Raw genomic sequence first — 22,691 nt, forward strand, 5'->3', positions numbered from 1 at the left:
TGTGCTTGACACGGGCTTTAGGCAAGAGTTCACTGTTGTAATTCAAAATTGGGAGTTGTGTGCCTCTGTATCATAAACTAACTCCTATTATTGTTCGTTTTTGTGCCAATCTGTTATAACTTTAGTTGACGTTTACAGCTGAAACTAAAGTTAATTAAAATATTTCATGAAGACGTGTTTTATTGTCCGAAACCGGGAACGAACTGATTAAAAGAAAAACGAACAGTAATAGGAGTTATCTTATGATACGGAGGCCCACAACTCCCAATTATGAACTACAAAATGCACGACGGTCAAGAAATAACATCAACTGAAATAACAAATAATAAGCAGTAAATATTTAACACATTAACGGCAAGTCCGCCAGCGATAGCTTGAAATGAACTTCATTACAAATCAATGCTGTATCCTTTTATTTCTGTGTGGTGGTTATGCGTTCCATAGATCCAGTTTTAATAACTGCAAGTCTGCGTTTTTGGTTCGTCAGCTTCGACAATCCAAAGTTGTTAGCACATGGCCATTCCTTCGCTGTCCTCTCGCAAGGAGTTTCTCTGATTCGCAGAGATGGTTTGATATAAAAATGAGAAACAGCAATCTAAATCTTGTACGTTTTATGGTTGCGAGAATTTAAAATCACGGTAAATGTCAAGGTCGTTAAACGTAAACTTCGCAATCCGAATGCCTGATGCATTTTGGATTTATTGTCTGAACTTTGAATTCCTATAAACTATTAAAATCGGTAACGCAGTCATATATATTTCAGTTATAGATATATTTTACTGTAAATCTATCAAGTTGTAAAACATGGCACATGTATTGTATACATCTTTAATTCGTAAAAATTGCAGTGTTAACGTTTTTATTACTTTGCGGTATTTTATACCTCTTACCTCTTTTCTTATCTATTGTGAAGTTCTTAAAACATTACTTATAAAAAGCGACAACAACTGTGCTGACTAGAAGAGAATAAGAGCTTCTACTGGTGAAGCTTTAGTTGTGCAACTTTATTACTATATGTATCTAGCCCCAGCATCTGCCGTGAAGTCTGTAATAGACGATACTAAGATAAAAGTACAAGCTAACCTTGATAGAATTAAATGCAATTGTATGGTATAATGAGCCAAGTAGTAAAACATATGAATGAATGTATGATTGAAGCCAAATAGTAACAATATTATTCAAGAAAGTATAGAAATATGCCTATGTAGCTGACTGAACTTTTGTCTCCAATGTCAGGCACATTGTTGAAATAAGCTGAATATAGAGTGATGAAATATGATTGAAACCAAAATATTGGTTATGTTGATTGCATGAAGGCAAACAGTAAACTATTTAATAAGGAACAAAAAACTGCTGATCTGGTTGTATGGTGTTGTGACATGGTGGGTTCTTTAATTTTTATTGGCGTGTGTTACATCCGGCCATATTTCTGGACCAATTGGGATTGAACTCACCACGCCACAAAGGTCAGAGGTTGGCTTAACCACCCACTGACAGCCATAAAAAATGAGTACAAGGCATGACGTCTGTGGAGCCATCTCAGGTCCAAATATCCTTCACACCTATGATCTGTTGAACATAATTGACATGCTTCTTGGAGATAAAAAATATTTAAATCACAAAATCAAGATGTGGCCACTATTATAAATTTCTTATGATAAAACAAAGAATAAACGTAAAAGTCGTCAACTATCATGTCTTTTAAAGGTAAAGCTCTGATGAAAATAATTTGCGTTAAAACAAAATTTTAAACAAGCCGGTCATTGCGCAGCTCTTACGTTACACTTAAGAGCTGTAACCAATTGGTCGTTGGAATGATAAAAACAGGAAATTTAAAGAGGTTTTCCACTGCTAACAACTAAGTAACGAAATTATTTTAAAAACACTTCGTACTGTGTAAATCTTTCAACTAATTTTTTGTTATAGTGTTGGTGATTAACTGTTGAATTTAAAATAAATCTAACTTTATATATTTTAATGACTCGTGATTAACAAACGGTTCTTTCTAAAAAGTAAATAGCAAGTTCGAAAATAGCACAATCCTTTCACCATTTTAGTGCATCCATCAAAACCTTTTAGACTATACTAAAAAGATTTTGTGTCTAGGAACACATTAGTCTAATAAATAGGTCTTAACTCAATAGCTTGTTTATTTTAACTCACAAAATATCAATGTCCATGTTCTCAACTATGTATATGAAATGATCATTAGTTAGGTACAATTCCATATCAAGTAGGCCTACAACTGATGAATACTAAGAAAGGATTAAACTTTAATTTCATTATTTCTTTCATGCATTATCATCCTCAAAATTGTTCTATTTTTTTATCTGACAAGTTTTAAAGATTGTTCTGTACAGTCCTTAACAGCAATTCCTTTAACAAAAGCACCATATAGCATGGTGAAACCAAGCCAAATATTTATATGCATCCATCGCCACTGCTTAGATTTGATGCCCTCATTACACACCTTCAGTGATACTATCACCTGAATATTGGTTGATCCCACAACTTCAATGTTCTACATTTCTGCTTATTGTAAAACCTCTGCATTTTGACAGTACAAAATATTTTTTATTATGGATATATCTAACATTATGTTATGTTATATATATCTATATGTTATATATATCTATATGTTATATATATCTAACATTTACTAATGTAATTTGAGTTATTGTTATGTTCTTTGTTTATCAATTGTAGGTGCAGCATATGAAGCTAGTTCAATCGGGTTTCCAGCAGGAACTAAATGGTAATCATGTGATATTTCATTCTTCATTCATCCTCATTAGAGGCTATCTGTTGCGCATATCGCTAGTTTTACTTTTTTACCCGCTATGTATTTTTTGGCCAAGCATAATTATTGTCCGCAGGTTTTGTTCAAATGCATTAATTGTGCTATTGTGGATGACTTGTAGGATTACTCAAAGTTTCTGGATGATTCATTTGAGCCAAAAGATTGGATAAATGCTGCTTTTCGTGCTAACAAAGGTACAGGGGCAGCTAATGATGTAAGTAATTATGTTTAATTCTGCTAATGGTAGCGCTTTGTGTAACTGCCTTTTAAAGATCATGTAATTATCTAAAACCCAACAAATTCTTTTTAGAAGTTACCACAATCCAACTTTTGGATGAATCAAGCGTATTGTTATTAGACAGTGCTATTTATGCTTTTTTCTGGATATATTCTGTAGCAATATGCCACTACACTGGTGATGAAACTGCAGCTGCTCGTACAGGTATGTATGCCCTATAAAGGTAACTTCTATAACATGCTTGATTTCTTTTGTAACAGTGGTTGTTATACAACAATTTAACTACGTGTATAGGATTAGTAAGTTATGTATTCTTAGAGCTATACCATTTTTGTTGTTGAGTTGTGCTCCTGCAACTATATGATGCATGCCACTTACTTATGTGCTCTTGCAGATATATGATGCACTCTAGCGAGTTATCTGCTCTTGTATCTACTGTATTTGATGCTTACTGACAAGATGTGTGCTCTTGCAGCTATATGATGCAGTTTAAGGAGTTGTGTTCTCCTGCAGCTATATGTTGCTTATTGCCGAATTAAAAGCTCTTCCAACCATATGACGCAGTCTAATGAGTTATGCGCTCTTGCAACTGTTTACTGCTTGATGCTTAGTTGCGTGCTCCTGCAACTATGGCTATATCATGCAGTTTAATGAGTTGCCTGCTCCTGCAGCTATGGCTATATGATGCAGTTTAATGAGTTGTGTGCTCCTGCAGCTATGGCTATATGACGCAGTTTAATGAGTTGTGTGCTTGTGCAGCTATGGTTATATGATGCAGTTTAATGAGTTGTGTGCTCCTGCAGCTATAGCTATATCATGCAGTTTAATGAGTTGTGTGCTCCTGCAGCTATGGCTATATGACGCAGTTTAAAAAGTTGTGTGCTCCTGCAGCTATAGCTATATCATGCAGTTTAATGAGTTGCGTGCTCCTGCAGCTATGGCTATATGATGCAGTTTAATGAGTTGTGTGCTCCTGCAGCTATGGCTATATGACGCAGTTTAATGAGTTGCGTGCTCCTGCAGCTATGGCTATATGATGCAGTTTAATGAGTTGTGTGCTCCTGCAGCTATGGCTATATGATGTTAAGAGGAGATTTAGGAACTGTTGCTGCTTGTAGGAAGTGAACAGCGTGATAGAAGAGACGAGCAGAGAAGTGGTTTCTAATTTGCCTCGAGTCCTGCGGGATGTGGAAACTATAAAGCAAGAAGCAGCCCTCTTACAGGACCAGATGAAACACATCAAACAAGATGTTCAGAAGGTCGGTTGAGCTGCAAACTCGTTTGTGGATTATTTACATACCCATCAAACCTTTACAGACGTTCCTGGTGTTAATGTTTTTTATCTTCAAATATTCAGTGTCGCTATTGAAGTAATTCAGTTTCTAACTGGCAATTAGATATTTATTAGCTTATAAGTCTGGACCTGGCTAAATGGAAATGTGAAAAAGAAAAACATGCTGAACGCAAGTCTAAGTATTACACAGGGAAATTAATCAAACACACACTCTATTTCCAAGTAGTTTCATTATTCGTGTTATCCTTAGCACTTTCTGGCCTACAGAGCTGAGCGACTATCAGCCACATAATGCTTACTGCTTTACTAACAATCTGATGAACAGATGATTTTTTAAATTATACTATCAAATCAGTTGAACTGGTAGTCACATTTTGTGTTTGATGCGCAGTTGAGAACCTATTTTTTCCAAAGTGCGTCAATATTCCACAATAAACACTATGCTTTCAGTTATTTGCAACGCCATACATGTAGCTTTCTTGAGAACCCACCTTGACCAACTATTGCCATTTCTATAATTTTGCTGGTTTAGCATTTTTATTAAAACTTACCACTTATCTTGCATTAAATTAAGATTTTATTTGTTGTTATATATTTTTAGCCATACACACTTGAATGAAAAAGTGGGGTTTACTCAAAGTTTTTTTTCAAATCCTCTGACATTCCATAGCTTCAAACATGCACAAGACTTATTTTATTCTCTATGTCATGAGTTGATTAATAGAGCATGTGCTGTAAATATAGGTAGAACAAGATACTTCGAAATCAATGCAAGCCCTGCTACAATTGGACACCATCAAATCTCGCATGGAGCAGACTGCCGAGGCGTTGCAGGCGAGTTATATTTACCGTATACTGCTTGTTTTTTTATTTTACCTATAACTGAGTGCGATGGTTATGAGAGTTGGTTACCTACGGGGTTTGTGAGAAAGTCACCTACTCTAACTCCCTTTTTAGCAAGCTGACCAATGGACAGTCCTATCGTCAGAGATCGAAGATGTCATCCAATCAGGAGACGCCGATCTTCTTACCGCTAAGCTCATAGCCATGCAGCAAAGCCTGGTAGGTCATCGGTAGATGCTGGGCGGGCAGCTTTTGAGTATTCTTGTAATAGTGGTGAGGAGCAGGTGAGCTGATGATGAAATATATGGAAGGTGAAGGTCAGCAGGCAGCCATCAGCTTACCGCACTTACCACACTTACCACTGTGTAATGAGGCATTCAAAATGAATTTACACAAAATTTTTGTAGATTCTATCAAGAAGTATCGGTGTTGTTTTATTGTTTGTTAGACCACCTCAAACATAAACAACAATAACAAATTTTTTTGATGTTTGAAGTCTGACTGCCTGGATGTTTCAAGGTTAAAGTCGATAAAACGGGATCACGATTGAAACGCTCAGATAAAAAGTGCCGACATGGCGTCACTAGTGGCGAGGTGGCCCATCTCTATCGTTATAGACATTGGCTATTGCGTTCAAGTTGCAGTGTTACGCGTTATAACGCTCCGCTAGAATCGGAGTGTTCTAAGAAAGAATCTCATTCAAAACTATTATATCTTTGAATTAGGCAGGTCTGCAAAGACAAAAATTAGATCAAATTGAAGCTTCATGTTGCTATTATTTTCATTTCAATCATTTTAATGGTATAAGTTTACCTTTAGCAGCTTTCTTTTCATTTTTGTGCTTGTCAACACACTTAGCGATCTCTAATAACTAACTAGATTGCCAGGGTACTTGTTGATATAATAGAGAGAGTCCTATATGTCGTTTTCTTTCTCAAGTGCAGCAAGAAGAAAGCGTTATTTTTAAGGCTAACCACGAGATTTTCATTATTATAATTATAATTCCTTACATTGTACGATATATGTAACTTCTTACATTGTACGATATATGTAGTTCCTTACGTTGTACGATATATGTAATTCCTTGCGTTGTACGATATATGTAATTCCTTACGTTGTACGATATATGTAATTCCTTGCATTGTACGATATATGTAATTCCTTACGTTGTACGATATATGTAATTCCTTACATTGTACGATATATGTAATTCCTTACATTGTACGATATATGTAATTCCTTACGTTGTACAATGTATGTAATTCCTTGCGTTGTACGATATATGTAATTCCTTACATTGTACAATATATGTAATTCCTTACATTGTACAATATATGTAATTCCTTGCGTTGTACGATTTATGTAATTCCTTACATTGTACGGTATATGTAATTCCTTACATTGTACGATATATGTAATTCCTTACATTGTACGATATATGTAATTCCTTATGTTGTACAATATATGTAATTCCTTGCATTGTACGATATATGTAATTCCTTACATTGTACGATATATGCAATTCCTTACATTGTACGATATATGTAATTTCTTTCTTATATACGACTTAATTTCTTATGTACGACAATATATGACAACTCCAACATGCAACAACTATGCGCTACTTCACAATTCTACTTAGCTAGAATAATTAGCGGTTGCTCTTGAACGAGGTATACAGTGAAACCTCTAATTGAACACCACCTCCTACCAACCAGTTATATATTCATATCAACAAGGTTTTTATCATCATTAGTGGAAGTTCTGTATAACTTCTATTTGACCGTCATCTTTATTTGAACATCACCTCTAATAAAACGCCACTAGTGTATAAGGGAAGGATTGAAAAATAGAGCACCACGGCGTTCAATTAGAGGTTTTACGGTAAGTTTCAAGACATGCAGGATTATTACTGTGAAACACTACTAGTAGGGCTCTTGTCCGGTTAGTGTCTTACCAAATGTTTCTAGTTTCTTTTGGTTCCAGCGGCTACTAGCCAGCGTACCTGACTACGATGACAGATGTCAGCATTTAGAGGCACTCAAGAATCGTCTAGAATCTCTTGTTAGTCCAAACATAATCACCGGTCTGACTAGCGGCTCACAAGGTAAACGTTTGACTCGTTCATGTTGCATTGGCTTGTATGTTGCGTCGCTGCGCTTGGAATCACCTGTACAAATAAGAAGAGGCATGTTTGTAATGATAGATTTCACTAGTCGGCGTTCTGTTGCAGAGTCAACTCGGCATTATGTTGAGATGTTCACATCGATACACCGATTTGAGCAGATGCAACGCTACTATGAGCACTTTCACAAGTCTTTGCTGAGTAAAAGCTGGGCCGAACACACTCAAGTGCCAGATAAGACGCTGCCCCAGTCTCTCGCACTCTTCTATGATACCGTCATGTCTACATTCCACTCTCAGGTGGGTAAGGTCATGACCTTATTGCTCAGCATTGTTTAATTGGTTTATTATCATCATATTATATATTACATATTAGATATCATATATAACCCTATACTACTTGTAAGGTGTAGGACTGCTCTCTCTCTCTCTATAGGATTTGTGCACTATCGATTAGAGTTATGCCTTTTATAAGGTAAACCTTTTCCATGTGATAAAGTTCACACTATTAAAAGCCAACATTTTATAAAAGCATGTACTTGCTATTGGAGTTACACCCTCTTTAACAGAGCTATTCACTCTATAAGGATAACATACTCTTATTGAAATTACGTACTCTAAAGAGGTAATGCATTCTTGATAAAAATTGTGCATTCTGTATAAAAGTTATGTACTCCTGTAAATGTGTTCCATCTTTAGAAAACTAACACACTTTTTAAAAAGTGAAAGTTATGAGTTCCCTTTTGGCGCTGAATGAGCTTGATAAAACCTATGCAATGTTTATAACAATTAAAAGAATGGGTACCTTACTCTAGGTTGTGCACTCCTTATAACTGTTGAGCACTCTATGTAGTAGTAGGAGTTAGATCGATTTTCATTGGAGTTGTACACTCTCCATAGGAGTTGTGCACGTTTGATAGGTGTTGCATGCCTTTTGTATGAGTTTATACACTTTGCAATAATTAAATGCTTCAATGCACTGCAATATGCTCTATGGGTGCATAGTGTAGTAGGTAGTATGCCTGCCTGGAGAACTGGAGGTTTTGAGTTCAAATCTAGTGCTAAGCAGGTTTTTCATTGCTTAAACAGTATCGCTGTAACTGTATCGCTGTAACTGGAAATTTGAATGGCGATCAACAAACACTGAGATATATATACCGTTATATAAATAAGATGGGTTCAGCAAAATCTCTGTGGGATTGTGATATAGGAAGCTTATTGTTAGCGTCAAAGAATTGAAGCAAGTAGAATTCATATTGTATAGAAGCGTGTAGGATCATATTTATTAAAGTATTCAGTAAACATATTCAATGTAATTTACATTTTAAAAGTTTAAATACCAAAATAGTTATATGTTTTAAAGCGTGGATCTCAGCTATCATACTTATAGTAGACTGTTGTTATCGTGCTGTCTAGGATGTTGTAATAGACCAATAGAAGGATATTGCTTTGAGATACAAGCAGACTGAGATATGATCAATCTTTGAACAGGATGGAATAACTCTGCATTATAATGTGATTACCAACCCTGCTAGTCTGCAGCTGTGTACTGTTGATGGAAGTTGTCTACTCTCTGGAAGAGGTTTTCTCTGCTCTCTTCATAACAATTGTTCACTACTATGCTATGCGGCGTTTTTCAAACTAGTGGTATTCCTTACTTGGCATATACACAGTTGACTGCATTTGTTAAATGGAAACCTTGCAGATGTCATGGTGTGCTGGTGTATTTGATGAGCCTATATCGATTGTCTGCCAAATGTTGGCCGTATCTCTGGAGTCATTAGAGAAGGAGATAAGCTCTAGTATAGTCCAGCATGTGGATAATCAGGATAATTGCCTACAGTTTGTTATGCAACTCAAGCAGGTACGAAAGTTAACATTAGTTAGTAAATTTTATCATACAATTCTCAAATCTGAACCTAGTCGTTAGGACAGCACAGTGGACTCCACAAACATCATTATGCATGTAAAAGTGCCTTATTTGGTATTAGAGCTTTTATATAACTGCGGCTTTTTTAAAGGCTGTTAGAGCTTATTTGCTATCAAGCTCTCTAAATACCACATATATAATTGGGATATCTTTTTACCGTTTCATTGTACACTCAGTTCAGTATACTCATACATACAAGTATATATATACTAATACATACAAGTATATATATACAAGTATATATATACTAATACATACAAGTATATATAGACAAGTATATATATACTAATACATACAAGTATACATATACAAGTATATATATACTAGAGGTGGAACGAGACACGAGACGTCTCGAGTATCGACCTGTCTCGTCTCGTATCGGTCTCGTCTCGACTTAACTATTGCCAAACTCGAGACAGGAAATAGAACTAAAGCGCCTGCGCACGGTTGTTAAAACATGGCTTCTTGCGGTAGCAACAACTCCATATATTGTAATGGATTGCGGGCAACTGCCTTTAAAGTTATACCCGGTCCGTAACTACCTGTTGCTACTGATTATGTTGGCCACTGAGTCTAATCATGTAGTCCAGACAACGGCCCTGTTATTTTTTAGTTCGGTTCTGTGTCCTTAAAACAGATACCGGGTCGTATCTAATTACTTGTCGGATAATCCAATTTAATAAATAAGTCTTTTGCGGGTAAAATGCCTGTATTTTATCGTATCGTGTCTAAACGCCAGCTGCCCTTCATAAAATTCGGGCCTCTTTTACGTATATACTAACAATCGCGGGTAAAACTTGCCCGGACACGAAGAAACGAACGAAAGGCCGTGTCGACCATAGTCCGTGTTCGGTTAACAATGACGTTTTGTTAGTTCAATATAAGAATATACATGTGCATGTATACAGTAATTAATATAATTTCATGAATACAATTTAAATATAATTCACATACTACAGCTAATACACAAACAAAACTTAACATTAATGAAACGATAAGAATGAAAGTGTTATTGTGTGTTCTTTTAGTTGCGGTATTTCTTTGTAGAGCGACGGCTATCGGTTTCATTACATTAAAAGTAAGAACTATTCAATAGATGGTAAAAATATACATGTACAAAGCAATATGTTTATAATAATTATGATCAATCAAGCTCAAAATTCTTAGAATATATAACTTCGGTATTTTAGAGCTGTTTGTGTCACTTTTGTTTACAAAAACTACATGCATATCACTATTAAAATGTTGTATTTAAATCGTTTACACCAGGTGAAAATTCAATTTAAAAAGAGTTTGATTAATTTTATATATACCAAGTAGCTAGTACTTGTGTAGTGAAATCATCACCAAATGCTCATTATTTTACTGTCTCGTGTCTCGAGTCTCGAATTTTTACAAGACAGTGTCTCGAGTCTCGTCTCGAGCTTAAAAAACCTGTCTCGTTCCACCTCTAATATATACTAATACATACAAGTATATATATACTTGTATATATATACTAATACATACAAGTATCTGTGAGAATACAACATAACCTTTTGGAATTAAAAGGAATATGAGATGATGCCGTTACGTATTTTGTAAAACACAGTTTTGAAAACAACTATTATTCTTGCGCTTTCTAATCAAATGTCCCACAAGCTCAGCACTATTGTCATTAGTAAAGAGAGAAGGCAATTCCTAATAAACTATATTTTCAACGACTTATACATTTAGGGTTTGTTTAACATTTACTGTCCATTTATGAATTGTTTGATCTTTAATTTATTTATTTACTGTTTATTTAAAAAGGCCTCCTTGCACCGCAATAAGTGAAACCTTTGCTTTGAGGAAACACTTTCTGTGGCAGACTGATTCATATCTAAGGTATGCCCTGCATAATGTAGCATCTTGATGTTATACTCTCTGCAGGTAACAGACAGATTCGCTCAGACACTAGAGATGGCCCTGTTGGATAGACTGCAGTCACAAGAGAACTATTCTGCTTGTGTGATGCCTTTAGCCAGGGTTGTGTATGAGCCATACCTTCCCTTCTTCAGAGACTACAGCAAGCTCGAGTCACAGAGCATCCTTTCTGAACTCGACAAGGTTGAGATGGTACGAGATTAATCCTTTAAAGGTTGACTTGCAACAAAATTCACATTACAGTTATTTGGTGTCAAAAGATTCACCATGTCTTACTATGTTGTGTTGCAAGTGCAAAATATGTGGAAATGTGATTACAAGCTCTTAAAAGCTCAAAAACGAAAAGCTGCTGTAGATTGGAATCAGTTTATTTCTCTGACGTAGTCATTACATTTTGTTATTGTTTTGTCACATGATGTTTTCACGTGAATTGAAAGGGCAATAAAAGGCTCAATATAAAACTTCTCGTAGCACTAGTTTATGACAAACACTTCGGGTTTTACCGAAGACCCCGTATCCAATATAGATGCTCGCTACTTTACAGTTTTGTTTTGGCTTGGTCTAATCGTCTAGTCGTAATCTGATCATGCGACCCATACTTTGCAAATAATTTCTGCAGCATTTTTTGATTATCACAGGTGACCAAAAGGCTCGTCATGTTTATCAGACAATGACATGTACTCCTTCGAGCTAAGGTTGAAAATTTAAACGAATTTTTATGGTAAGATAAGATATCAGTGCTAAAAGTGACAGCATTACAATGACGATAGAATAGACGCGTAAGAACAATAGACATGGTTTTATTGAATGCATGAAGTATATTTGTGAAAATATTTCGACGAGTGAGGTTGCATGAAAGTGTAAACAGAAGCCATCTTGTACAACTACGTCCTATTTGAGCCGTTTTGGAAAGAGATTCTAATCTGCGGCTGTCTCGTGATGGCGGCGATTAACTGTTCATTTTTTAGCTTTTAAGAGCTTGTAATCACATTTCCACATATTTTGCACCTACAACACAGCAGAGTAAGACATGGTGAATCTGTTGATATCAAATAACTGTAATATGAATTTTGTTGCAAGTCAACCGTTAAACATACTTCATTCATTCTATAGCTTGATGACATTACCTTGCCCTCTATAGTAGCTCCATGGTAAACTCTTGCCAGATTTCAGGTTTTCATCCGTCTCCATTAGTGGAAGCATTGGATATGACGATGGAATTGATACAGTATGGAGAACTCATGTATACGCAGTTTTAATTTTTTTCAGACTCTTCATGTAGTACTAGATTTTTTCGACTATTTTTTTATGTGCAGCTGGAGTGGTTACGCTGCTAACAAGCAGAACAAATTGCAGTTTGGTGTGTTCAGCATATAATAAAGGAGCAAGGTCATTTATAGGTCACACATCATAAGTTAAAGTTTGAAAGACACAAAGTATTCCAGCCTTGACGTATTAAAGACAGCTGGTCAGTTTTTTGAACAGTTTTCAACAAGTCAAAACTTTTGGGTCACATTCCAACTATGCAAGCCTAATAAATGTCTTTCACTTGCATTATTCTATCACCAGCAGCATTTGTAAAAGTTGGATTTTTAGTATTACGCAGTAACAGGAAAGTATGTTTGTCCAATCAAATTGTATAATTATGTGAGTACGCTTAATGATTGGTCAAACATACTTTCGATAGTATATACATGTATATATACAAGCACAAGAGAAAATCTAAAAAGGCCTTGAATCTGTTACAAAGATGTAGCTAAAAGAAATTTAAAATGCAGGCAGATTAATACAAACTCATGACAGACAACCACTTGTAATCAAGTTGATTGGAGATCTACTATCATACATAAATCGCAATCATAGACAGTCTTAGTTGCCTCGACTGACTGCGGAAGAAAGAAGAGATACGAACACAATCGTATGAATTATTTTCAGCTTAAACGTTGTGATGGAGATGTGTCCTCCTTGTTGTCATGAAGCGGCGGCTGAATTTTTTTATGATTCATGTGAGACGCAAAAAATCTTTAGGAATGACTTTTTGGAGTCGTGTTACTTTTCATTACGTGTCTTACATGATGTTTACGTGTGACTTGAAGGAGGACAGACGGTACATAGATACAAGCATCAGCAAACTCTCAGCGTCTGTGTCTCAAGTATTTAAAGTTAGCAGAGGTGTGATCGACAGATGCTCCCTTCTTACTGGCGGCGTGGGATATTTAGCTATAGCTGATATCTACAACAGTTTCTTCTCTAACTACGCTACAGAGGTATCACCTAATATATACTAATTACTGTTCTGTATTATCACTGTTTAGTTGTTGGACTCTTTCAACTACCCTTTGTGCTGCTTTGACATCTTAGCAAATCATCTAGCATTGTCAACTGCTTCTTTGTATCACTCTGTTTAAGACCATAGCCACTCTCACTGTCTTTATAACTGTCGCTAGCATAGCCACTCTCACTATCTTTATAACTGTCACTAGCATAGCCACTCTCACTGCCTTCATATCTGTCACTAGCATAGCCACTCTCACTGTCTTCATATCTGGCACTAGCATAGCCACTCTCACTGTCTTTATATCTGTCACTAGCATAGCCACTCTCACTATCTTCATATCTGTCACTGGCATAGCCACTCTCACTGTCTTCATGACTGCCTCTAGCATAGCCACTCTCACTGTCTTTATAACTGTCACTAGCATAGCCACTCTCACTGTCTTCATAACTGTCACTAGCATAGCCACTCTCACTGTCTTCATAACTGTCACTAGCATAGCCACTCTCACTGTCTTCATGACTGCCACTAGTATAGCCACTCTCACTGTCTTTAGAACTGTCACTAGCATAGCCACTCTCACTGCCTTCATATCTGTCACTACCATAGCCACTCTCACTGTCTTCATGACTGCCTCTAGCATAGCCACTCTCACTGTCTTTATAACTGTCACTAGCATAGCCACTCTCACTGTCTTCATAACTGTCACTAGCATAGCCACTCTCACTGCCTTCATATCTGTCACTACCATAGCCACTCTCACTGTCTTCATGACTGCCTCTAGCATAGCCACTCTCACTGTCTTTATAACTGTCACTAGCATAGCCACTCTCACTGCCTTCATATCTGTCACTACCATAGCCACTCTCACTGTCTTCATGACTGCCTCTAGCATAGCCACTCTCACTGTCTTTATAACTGTCACTAGCATAGCCACTCTCACTGTCTTCATAACTGTCACTAGCATAGCCACTCTCACTGCCTTCATAACTGTCACTAGCATAGCCACTCTCACTGTCTTTATATCTGTCACTGGCATAGCTACTCTCACTGTCTTCATAACTGTCACTAGCATAGCCACTCTCACTGTCTTTATAACTGCCACTAGCATAGCCACTCTCACTGCCTTCATATCTGTCACTACCATAGCCACTCTCACTGTCTTCATGACTGCCTCTAGCATAGCCACTCTCACTGTCTTTATAACTGTCACTAGCATAGCCACTCTCACTGTCTTCATAACTGTCACTAGCATAGCCACTCTCACTGTCTTCATAACTGTCACTAGCATAGCCACTCTCACTGTCTTCATGACTGCCACTAGTATAGCCACTCTCACTGTCTTTATATCTGTCACTGGTATAGCCACTTTCATATCTGTATATATGTATACAGATATACATATGCTATAGGTATGCTATACTGAGTCTCATGCTGCTATAGGTAAAGAGGATCCTTGTTAACCTTGGTGAGAAGTTCAGAAGCCAACCCGAGGGCCAGGCAGACCTGGACAGCTGGACTATGTTCTCTTATGCTCTACAGACTATTCAAATTTCAGGTTAGTCATTATCTATCCAGTTTTAGCGTTGTTTGGACTTTGAACTGATGAAACCCGTACGCCGCGAGTGAACATGTCTCTCTGGTCTTTCAGGAGAAATAATTGCTGAAATTGAAGAGTTGGATGAGACTGTAGTAGGCGACATTCTGCTCACTACAGATAAACTTTCAGTGTGAGTCATTTCCTTTTGAGCTGTAGTTTCCTGTACCCGTCTCAGGGCCTAGCGTCTTTCAATCACCTGTCAATTTTTAATTGTCATTTGTTTGTGTGAAGATTACCATGAGAAAGCTCGGTATTTCTCTTGACAGTCCAAAAGCTCATGATACAAACTTAATATTAATTAAATATATACCGTAAATCAAAATGTGATATAAAAACTGCAAAAGAAAGTAAGTGCAAAAAGCCCAATTATATTGAGAATGTTAAATTAATAAATATGTAATAAATGAAAAGAGGTTTTTGTTGTAAATATAATATAGAGACATGTAATCAGAGGTGTAGGCTCCATGGTATGTACAGCCAGAGGTAGAGATAGATTTGTGGCATAACTTAACCCCACTCAAATCGTGTAAAGTTTAAACTTGGCTCATTTTTTGTATTTTTTTTATTTGTTACATTTTCTTATTCATATTCATCAGCCTGCTCATTTTCACTCGCACTGCTGTTTAAAAAAACTGGGAATTTCTACTAGTGGAGTCAAAAATCTTATTCGCATTTCGCTTCCATTGTGGAAAAATCGATATATTGAGCTGATAGTAAATAGAGGTTTGACCGTATTTAAAAAGTGGAAAGTTCTTGGTAGTAGTGAATACATTGCTGCTGTTGTTATAGACTGGAAATTTACAGACATAAAGATGAATGCATGGCTGAGAAAGCTGTGTTTGCATACTTGTGTTGTGGGATTGTCTTCTCATACTAGTAATGATGGTTTCATCGTGCACTACATAATTTAAATATCTGTTATATTACAAAAACAGTAAATTTGGGCATATTAGTGAGGAAATTCAGGAAACTTCAGAAATAGTAAGTGAAAAATTATTGCTCAATTATGGCTTTCAATTATGCATTATTCTATATAATCGTATGTTTGAATAGTCTTATAATATATAGCTTCTGGGGTTTTGAAACCAAAGTTTTCAAAACCAAGCAATACGGCTTTGATGAAACTTTAAAGTTCATTGTAAGATGGTAGAAGCAGTTTGGTTATTGCTTCTAACATGTGAATTTAAATAAATGTTTTGTCTGTTTCACAAATGTAACTCTTTCTGAGTAAATCTGATGTATTTTCTCGCAATTCATGGCCTTATATGGGAATCTTTGCAAACACAGCACTTTTTGCAAAGCAAGTTAGCTTTTGTATTATGCTGAGCTTGAAATGTATCATTATTGCTGTTAGTGTAGCATTTTTGCCTTGTGATATGGAAACACGACATCGGACCATTTTTTCATTTTCAGAAGGATTTTTAACTAGTGTTAGCACAGTTCAAATATGAAAATAATTTTAAAAATGTTCGTTGATTAACAGGCTTAAAATTTTTTTACATGTACTTAGTTTGTTCACATCCAAGTGTTGCGGTGAACATCAAAAACTACCATTATTGTAAGATAAGATTAAAAACTGAATTAACTATGATTATGTACAAAATCCTACCCAAATTTAAAGCATATTTTTTTAAGAAGGCCTTTTCTTTTAACTTAAGTAAAATATCTTAGCTTGCAAGCAAAGCTCTGGCATGGTATTATTACAACAATGGCCACCATGTTACAAGTCAAATTGAAAATCATTATATACATATATCTACATATACATAAGATGTATGTGTAGATATATGCATGTTTATATGATAGCATTTATATTATATGTGGTGGTTCGAATGTCTAGCCCTGCTAACAGCAGGTTGGTGTTTGCTTCCTGGTGAGTCATTACTTCCGCTGCCAAATCAACTAATGAATATTAATTTGCTGTGGCTACCTTGGGAGGAATTTATATACCATGTGGCTACCTTGTGAGGAATCTGTACACCATGTGGCTACCTTGTGAGGAATCTGTACACTATGTGGCCACCTTGTAAGGAATCTATATACCATGTGGCTACCTTGTGAGGAATCTGCACACCAAGTGGCTACCTTGTGAGGAATCTGTACACCATGTGGCTACCTTGTGAGGAATCTGTACACCATGTGGCTACCTTGTGAGGAATCTGTACACCATGTGGCTACCTTGTGAGGAATTTGTATACCATGTGGCTACCTTGTGAGGAATCTGTACACCAAGTGGCTACCTTGTGAGGAATTTGTATACTATGTGGCTACCTTGTGAGGAATCTGTACACTATGTGGCTACCTTGTGAGGAATCTGTACACCAAGTGGCTACCTTGTGAGGAATCTGTACACCATGTGGCTATCTTGCGAGGAATCTGTATACCATATGGCTACGTACCTTATGAGGAATCTGTACACCAAGTGGCTACCTTGTGAGGAATTTGTATACCATGTGGCTACCTTGTGAGGAATCTTTATATCATGTGGCTACTTTTTGAGGAATCCGTACACCATGCGGCTACCTTGTGAGGAATCTGTGCACCAGGTGGCTACCTTATGAAGAATCTATACACTATGTGGCTACATTGTCAGGAATCTTTATACCATGTGGCTACCTTGTGAGGCATCTGTACACCATGTGGCTACCTTGTGAGGAATCTGTACACCATGTGGCTACCTTGTGAGGAATCTGTACACCATGTGGCTACCTTGTGAGGAATTTGTATACCATGTGGCTACCTTGTGAGGAATCTGTACACCAAGTGGCTACCTTGTGAGGAATTTGTATACCATGTGGCTACCTTGTGAGGAATCTGTACACTATGTGGCTACCTTGTGAGGAATCTGTACACCAAGTGGCTACCTTGTGAGGAATCTGTACACCATGTGGCTATCTTGCGAGGAATCTGTATACCATATGGCTACGTACCTTATGAGGAATCTGTACACCAAGTGGCTACCTTGTGAGGAATTTGTATACCATGTGGCTACCTTGTGAGGAATCTTTATATCATGTGGCTACTTTTTGAGGAATCCGTACACCATGCGGCTACCTTGTGAGGAATCTGTGCATCAGGTGGCTACCTTATGAAGAATCTATACACTATGTGGCTACATTGTCAGGAATCTTTATACCATGTGGCTACCTTGTGAGGCATCTGTACACCATGTGACCACCTTGTGAAGAATCTGCACACCATGTGGCTACCTTGTGAGGAATTTGCACACCACGTGGCTACCTTGTGAGGAATTTGTACACCATGTGGCTACCTTGTGAGAACTCTGCACACCATGTGGCTACATCAAATAAAAATCATCCACTGAATAAACTTAAAAATATGTGAACATACAAACTCTACTCAAAGAGATGTATGAATGCTTAGGTTTGGCTGTATATTAGCTTTAGCAAGAGTAAAAAATTCAGCTAATTTCTCACGTTGTTTAATACAGAATTGATAAAATATTGAAGGAATGGTTTCTGCATCTTTTTTGTGGTTATACAAATACACTGTGAGCTGCATGACTCGAGGTGAAAAGCTCTTCTCATTTCTTTAAGCTCTCAACTGATTCATTGTTGCTAGACTGATGCTGTGCTTACAGGCAGGCAGCGACCCCGCTGTCAGACATCCGAGTCATCTACCAACTTTCTTCCGAGCAGATTCTGCTGCTTGAGCAACTGAGAGAAACCGCCTCAGAAAAGCAAAGCGTTCTGCCAGTGTCTCTCAAAGTCTTACGTTCACTTTCTGAGCATGCTCATAAGCTCGCTTTTGAGTCTGTCTTCTCACAAATTGACAAGCACCTGCATGGCTTGTCAGAATCAGAGGTAATAGTTTTACTCCGTGTGAAGCTTGTAGCTCACACGATTTTAAATGTCATATAAATTGCATGCTACTGCTTGCCATTTACAAAGTGTCTAAATACCAGTTTGATATGAAGGCCTGCAGTGTTGATGTTGCGTTTCTCTCCGTAGAATAGCAGCATCCGATTGTTTGTATGCCCATGCTTATACTGTGAAACGAGAATATGATTCATAATCTCTCTGCAAGTTATCTGCATGTGCTGGTGTTTATTGTCAGAAGTTTTGACTGTAGCGGATTTTTGCACATTTTGAATTTGTAATGACAATTAGGGTTCACCTTATGTTACATTTCAAATTGTGCTAGGCTTGCCAGCTATGACCTTTTTCTACATATTTGTGCTGCATTTTTCTACTTACGCACGTGAATACATATAGGGTTGTTTCAATGCATGCTTTACAACATACTGGTATTAGTAAACTACCCTATGCTTTTGTTGACGTCGGCAATTCTAGCTTACTCTATTGCACGTACATCTTTTCATACTGGGAACTTTGTCTGTTATTCAATGCTTCATGAAATACTGTAAGCTTTCTACGCAGTGAAAATTTCTACTGAGCTAATGTAAAGGAAATTGCCAGTTCCCTTTACTCTCACAGCGCTATGCCATAGCACTAGTTTTCATCTAATGGCTGTTATTTATGATTGCATTAAACGTTGTGAAATGGGTAGTGGAGATGGTTGAGCTCGGTTAAAATGGTGAAAATATGGTGATTTAAGTATCATAAAGAGATGTGACGGCACCGAGTCTAAACGTTTCGAGACAGGCAATCAATTTTTTTCAAGAAGCGCAACCAGTAGCACAGGTCAATGTCAATTGTGAATTATTATTATATAATTGCTGGTCTACTCAGTTAGCTAAAACAAACTGAATGCTATCAGCGACACATTGTTATCGTGTCGCCTCCTTTAGCCCAAAAATTTAGTCGTAAAAATGGATTTTACTATCAATAAAACCGCCGTTGTTGTTATTGTAATTAGTATTTTTATTGCTAAAAATTTGGGTTTATTCTGTGCTGCTGTGCATTCGGCAGCATTTGAATGAGCCATGTCATCAAGGGCAGACCAACGGAAGCAAATCTACAATAGGTTTTGATACAAATAACAATCTAAAAATTATCTCTATTGGACGATAGTGAAATCTGACACCTACATTCAAATGTTGAATTGAGCAGTTGCATTGTATTGCATGTAAATTGCTGACTTCGTAGGGGTGCTGTGTTGAATAGAGTGCCAAGGGTAGTAGCCTATAACGTGATGAAAGCATTCACGAGTAGTGGTGCTGCAGTGAATGTCGGCAGGAGGATACCAGGGATTGAGATCTGTTTGTTATAAACCAGTTCCACCACATTTTAAAGCAAATTTTACTAAAGTTTGGTTTGTTGTGTGAACTTCTTAAATCGTGTAAAATGATTTCTCAACCTCTTGCTCACTCAATCACAGGTAGGGCTTTCTGAACGTGGTGTGACCTAGCAAATAATATTTTTTCCGAAATCATCTATGACCACTAACCATACAAGAAACCACAGCGCTGATATTACTGAGTGTATCTTTTTTAGGTTTGGATGTCTGAGAGTGCTGGTGGAGCTCTTACAACAGACCTGCCAACATTTAGTCTTTCTCCTCAGGAATACATCACTCAGGTCTGTCCATGGGATAGTTGCGATAAGACCCATCTATATGTATATATTGTTCGAGTTGCATTTGTATTGAATCTAGTTTTATCCGTATGTAAAACATGTGTTTTAAATGTGGAATGTCATGTTACATATGGTATCGCATATATAAGAAATGTGTTTTGCTTGTGGAATGCCGTGTTCTCCATGCTATTTCATATATATAAAACAAGTGATCTACATGGTATTTCATATGTAAAACACATGGTTTGCATATGGAATACCATGTTTTACATAGTATCTGCACTTACTGATTTCTGCAGATTGGACAATACATCATGACACTTCCTCAGTACCTTGATCCATTCACTACGGAAACGAATGCTGGGGACAACTCCGAAGCTCTTTCCATTACGCTGGCTGTCAAATATGGTCGCCTTCCATATTCTAAACTTGGTGGGTCAATGTTTGCTTTGAATTTGACATAACGTTAGTTCAAGCTATGTCAGCTTGAGATATTATTGACCGCTGCAATTGCTATTGATATAGTTAACTCCCGTTGCAGAGAAAGATGTGGAGCACTTGGACAGCATTTGGCTGGAGTCGGTTTCCAGGGCTACCATGCACACATACTGTGATGAAATACTGCGAATTTCAGAAATAACACCTCATGCAACCAAACAGCTCATTGTGGATATTGGTATGTCTAGCGCTGCTACCAACAGGCAATTTTGTTGGCTTACTGTACCATGTAGAAGAGTTTGAGCAAAGCTGCAACTATCACTATGTTTCCATGGTGCGCAGTACTGTGAAGCAGCCCTCTCCGAAGTCGAGGGGATGGTACGTTTCCATGCTGCGCAGTGGTTTTCAGCAAATTAGCCAGAAAAGAGAAATTGTATAAATCGAGTCGCTGGATGGATCCATGGAATCGATCATGCGTACCGAACGTCAGAAAAGGTCTTTTTATGCTTTTGTCATAATTATACTTTTATTTACAATACACATTCACAATGTTTTACAAACCTTAACACAATTTTTAATAAATAATATATTTTTGATAAATATTTATATAAGTAATAGATTATTGAAATGTTACTTTAGGGCTTGCCACCTATTTTTCGAAAAGTGTTGGTATCGATAACAAAGTCCAGGAAAGTAATCACTTCATCATCTTCATAGGAGTGATCTTCTTGAGTGAAAAAATATCGGAAGAATAGCAAAAACAAAGAAAGATAAGGATAACTTTTGTACTAGTCTATGGTGTTCAAAGAATCTGTTTCCACGGCATGAGAGCTATGCGCAGCCACTGCGCAACTGCCGTTTCCTTGCTGCGAATTTGCACTGGCTTCGCACTGAGCAGTGCGCAGTGATTTCAGTGCGAAGACGCCGTTTCCATGATTCGGAGAGGGCGCAACTCCGAAGCACTGCGCATCATGGAAACATAGTGAATATGAATGATACACAAAGAATCTTTTTTACCATTATTTGAAAGATTTGGAGAGTTGTGTGAACTTTTGAAATTGAGACTTATTTTTACTTTTCAGTGCCAAGTTCAAGATAACATTTTTTTGTATTTTACTTCTATAACACTCATGGTAACAGAAACATTGAAAAATTGTATGAAAGAAATCTAGCACATCCATGAAGCTTAACGTTTTGCTAAGCAGACAACTCATTGGAAGTCTTGCAACTTTTCAAAACCAGGCATAATGTTTTAGTAATGTTTGTGAGCACCATATCTTACCTTCACACACACTCACTGCATCTGTATTCCAAATGTATTAGAATAGCAGGCACTTGCCACCAATTCAAACAGTTTTCAATACATTAATTAGCTGATGATTAGGGTGGGCTCTTACAATTAAAAAACATTTACACATTTGTTCCATAATATCTTATGTTGTCAAAGTCATACTGTTCCATCAAAACTGGGAGCATTTCCTTGGATATTTTTAGATTACTTTAAGAATGTGCTCGATGATATCGGTTTGGACCCTATTGACCAGCTAGTGTCAATATCAGAACTACTCAAAGCCTCTCCACAACTATATGCAAATGCCAGCCAGAATATTCCCAAACCATTATCAACAACTATTCGTACCATGCGGCGAATTGAGAACTGAACACCAGGTGTCGTGAAATTATTCTAGGCATCTCAACTTTGTTTGAGCGAATAGTCTAATGAGCCAGGGTTTTATGAGTCCAGAT

The 22,691-nt window shown here is 37.1% G+C and overlaps 1 protein-coding gene across 1 annotated transcript; it reads left to right on the forward strand.

The window, feature by feature from the left end:
- Nucleotides 1-665: 665 nt before the first annotated feature.
- On the forward strand, nucleotides 666-22,657 carry LOC137395835 (conserved oligomeric Golgi complex subunit 7-like). The gene is made up of 19 exons (XM_068082259.1): nucleotides 666-739; nucleotides 2,707-2,755; nucleotides 2,922-3,014; nucleotides 3,198-3,242; nucleotides 4,157-4,297; nucleotides 5,077-5,166; nucleotides 5,290-5,394; nucleotides 7,162-7,282; nucleotides 7,409-7,599; nucleotides 9,005-9,163; nucleotides 11,141-11,326; nucleotides 13,231-13,401; nucleotides 14,853-14,967; nucleotides 15,061-15,139; nucleotides 18,611-18,833; nucleotides 20,427-20,510; nucleotides 20,807-20,939; nucleotides 21,049-21,183; nucleotides 22,440-22,657. Exons 2-19 carry the CDS (start codon nucleotides 2,753-2,755, stop codon nucleotides 22,604-22,606), a joined length of 2,241 nt encoding a protein of 746 aa, XP_067938360.1. The 5' UTR covers nucleotides 666-739; nucleotides 2,707-2,752; the 3' UTR covers nucleotides 22,607-22,657.
- The last annotated feature ends 34 nt before the right edge of the window (nucleotides 22,658-22,691 follow it).

The sequence above is a fragment of the Watersipora subatra genome, chromosome 1 (assembly GCF_963576615.1).
Source record: "Watersipora subatra chromosome 1, tzWatSuba1.1, whole genome shotgun sequence".
Lineage (NCBI taxonomy): Eukaryota > Metazoa > Bryozoa > Gymnolaemata > Cheilostomatida > Watersiporidae > Watersipora > Watersipora subatra.

Coding starts and splice junctions, on each gene's coding strand:
- LOC137395835 (XM_068082259.1), top strand. Junction 7,600..9,004: donor TGTCTACATTCCACTCTCAG/GTGGGTAAGGTC, acceptor GAAACCTTGCAG/ATGTCATGGTGTGCTGGTGT. Junction 20,511..20,806: donor CTCAGGAATACATCACTCAG/GTCTGTCCATGG, acceptor TGATTTCTGCAG/ATTGGACAATACATCATGAC.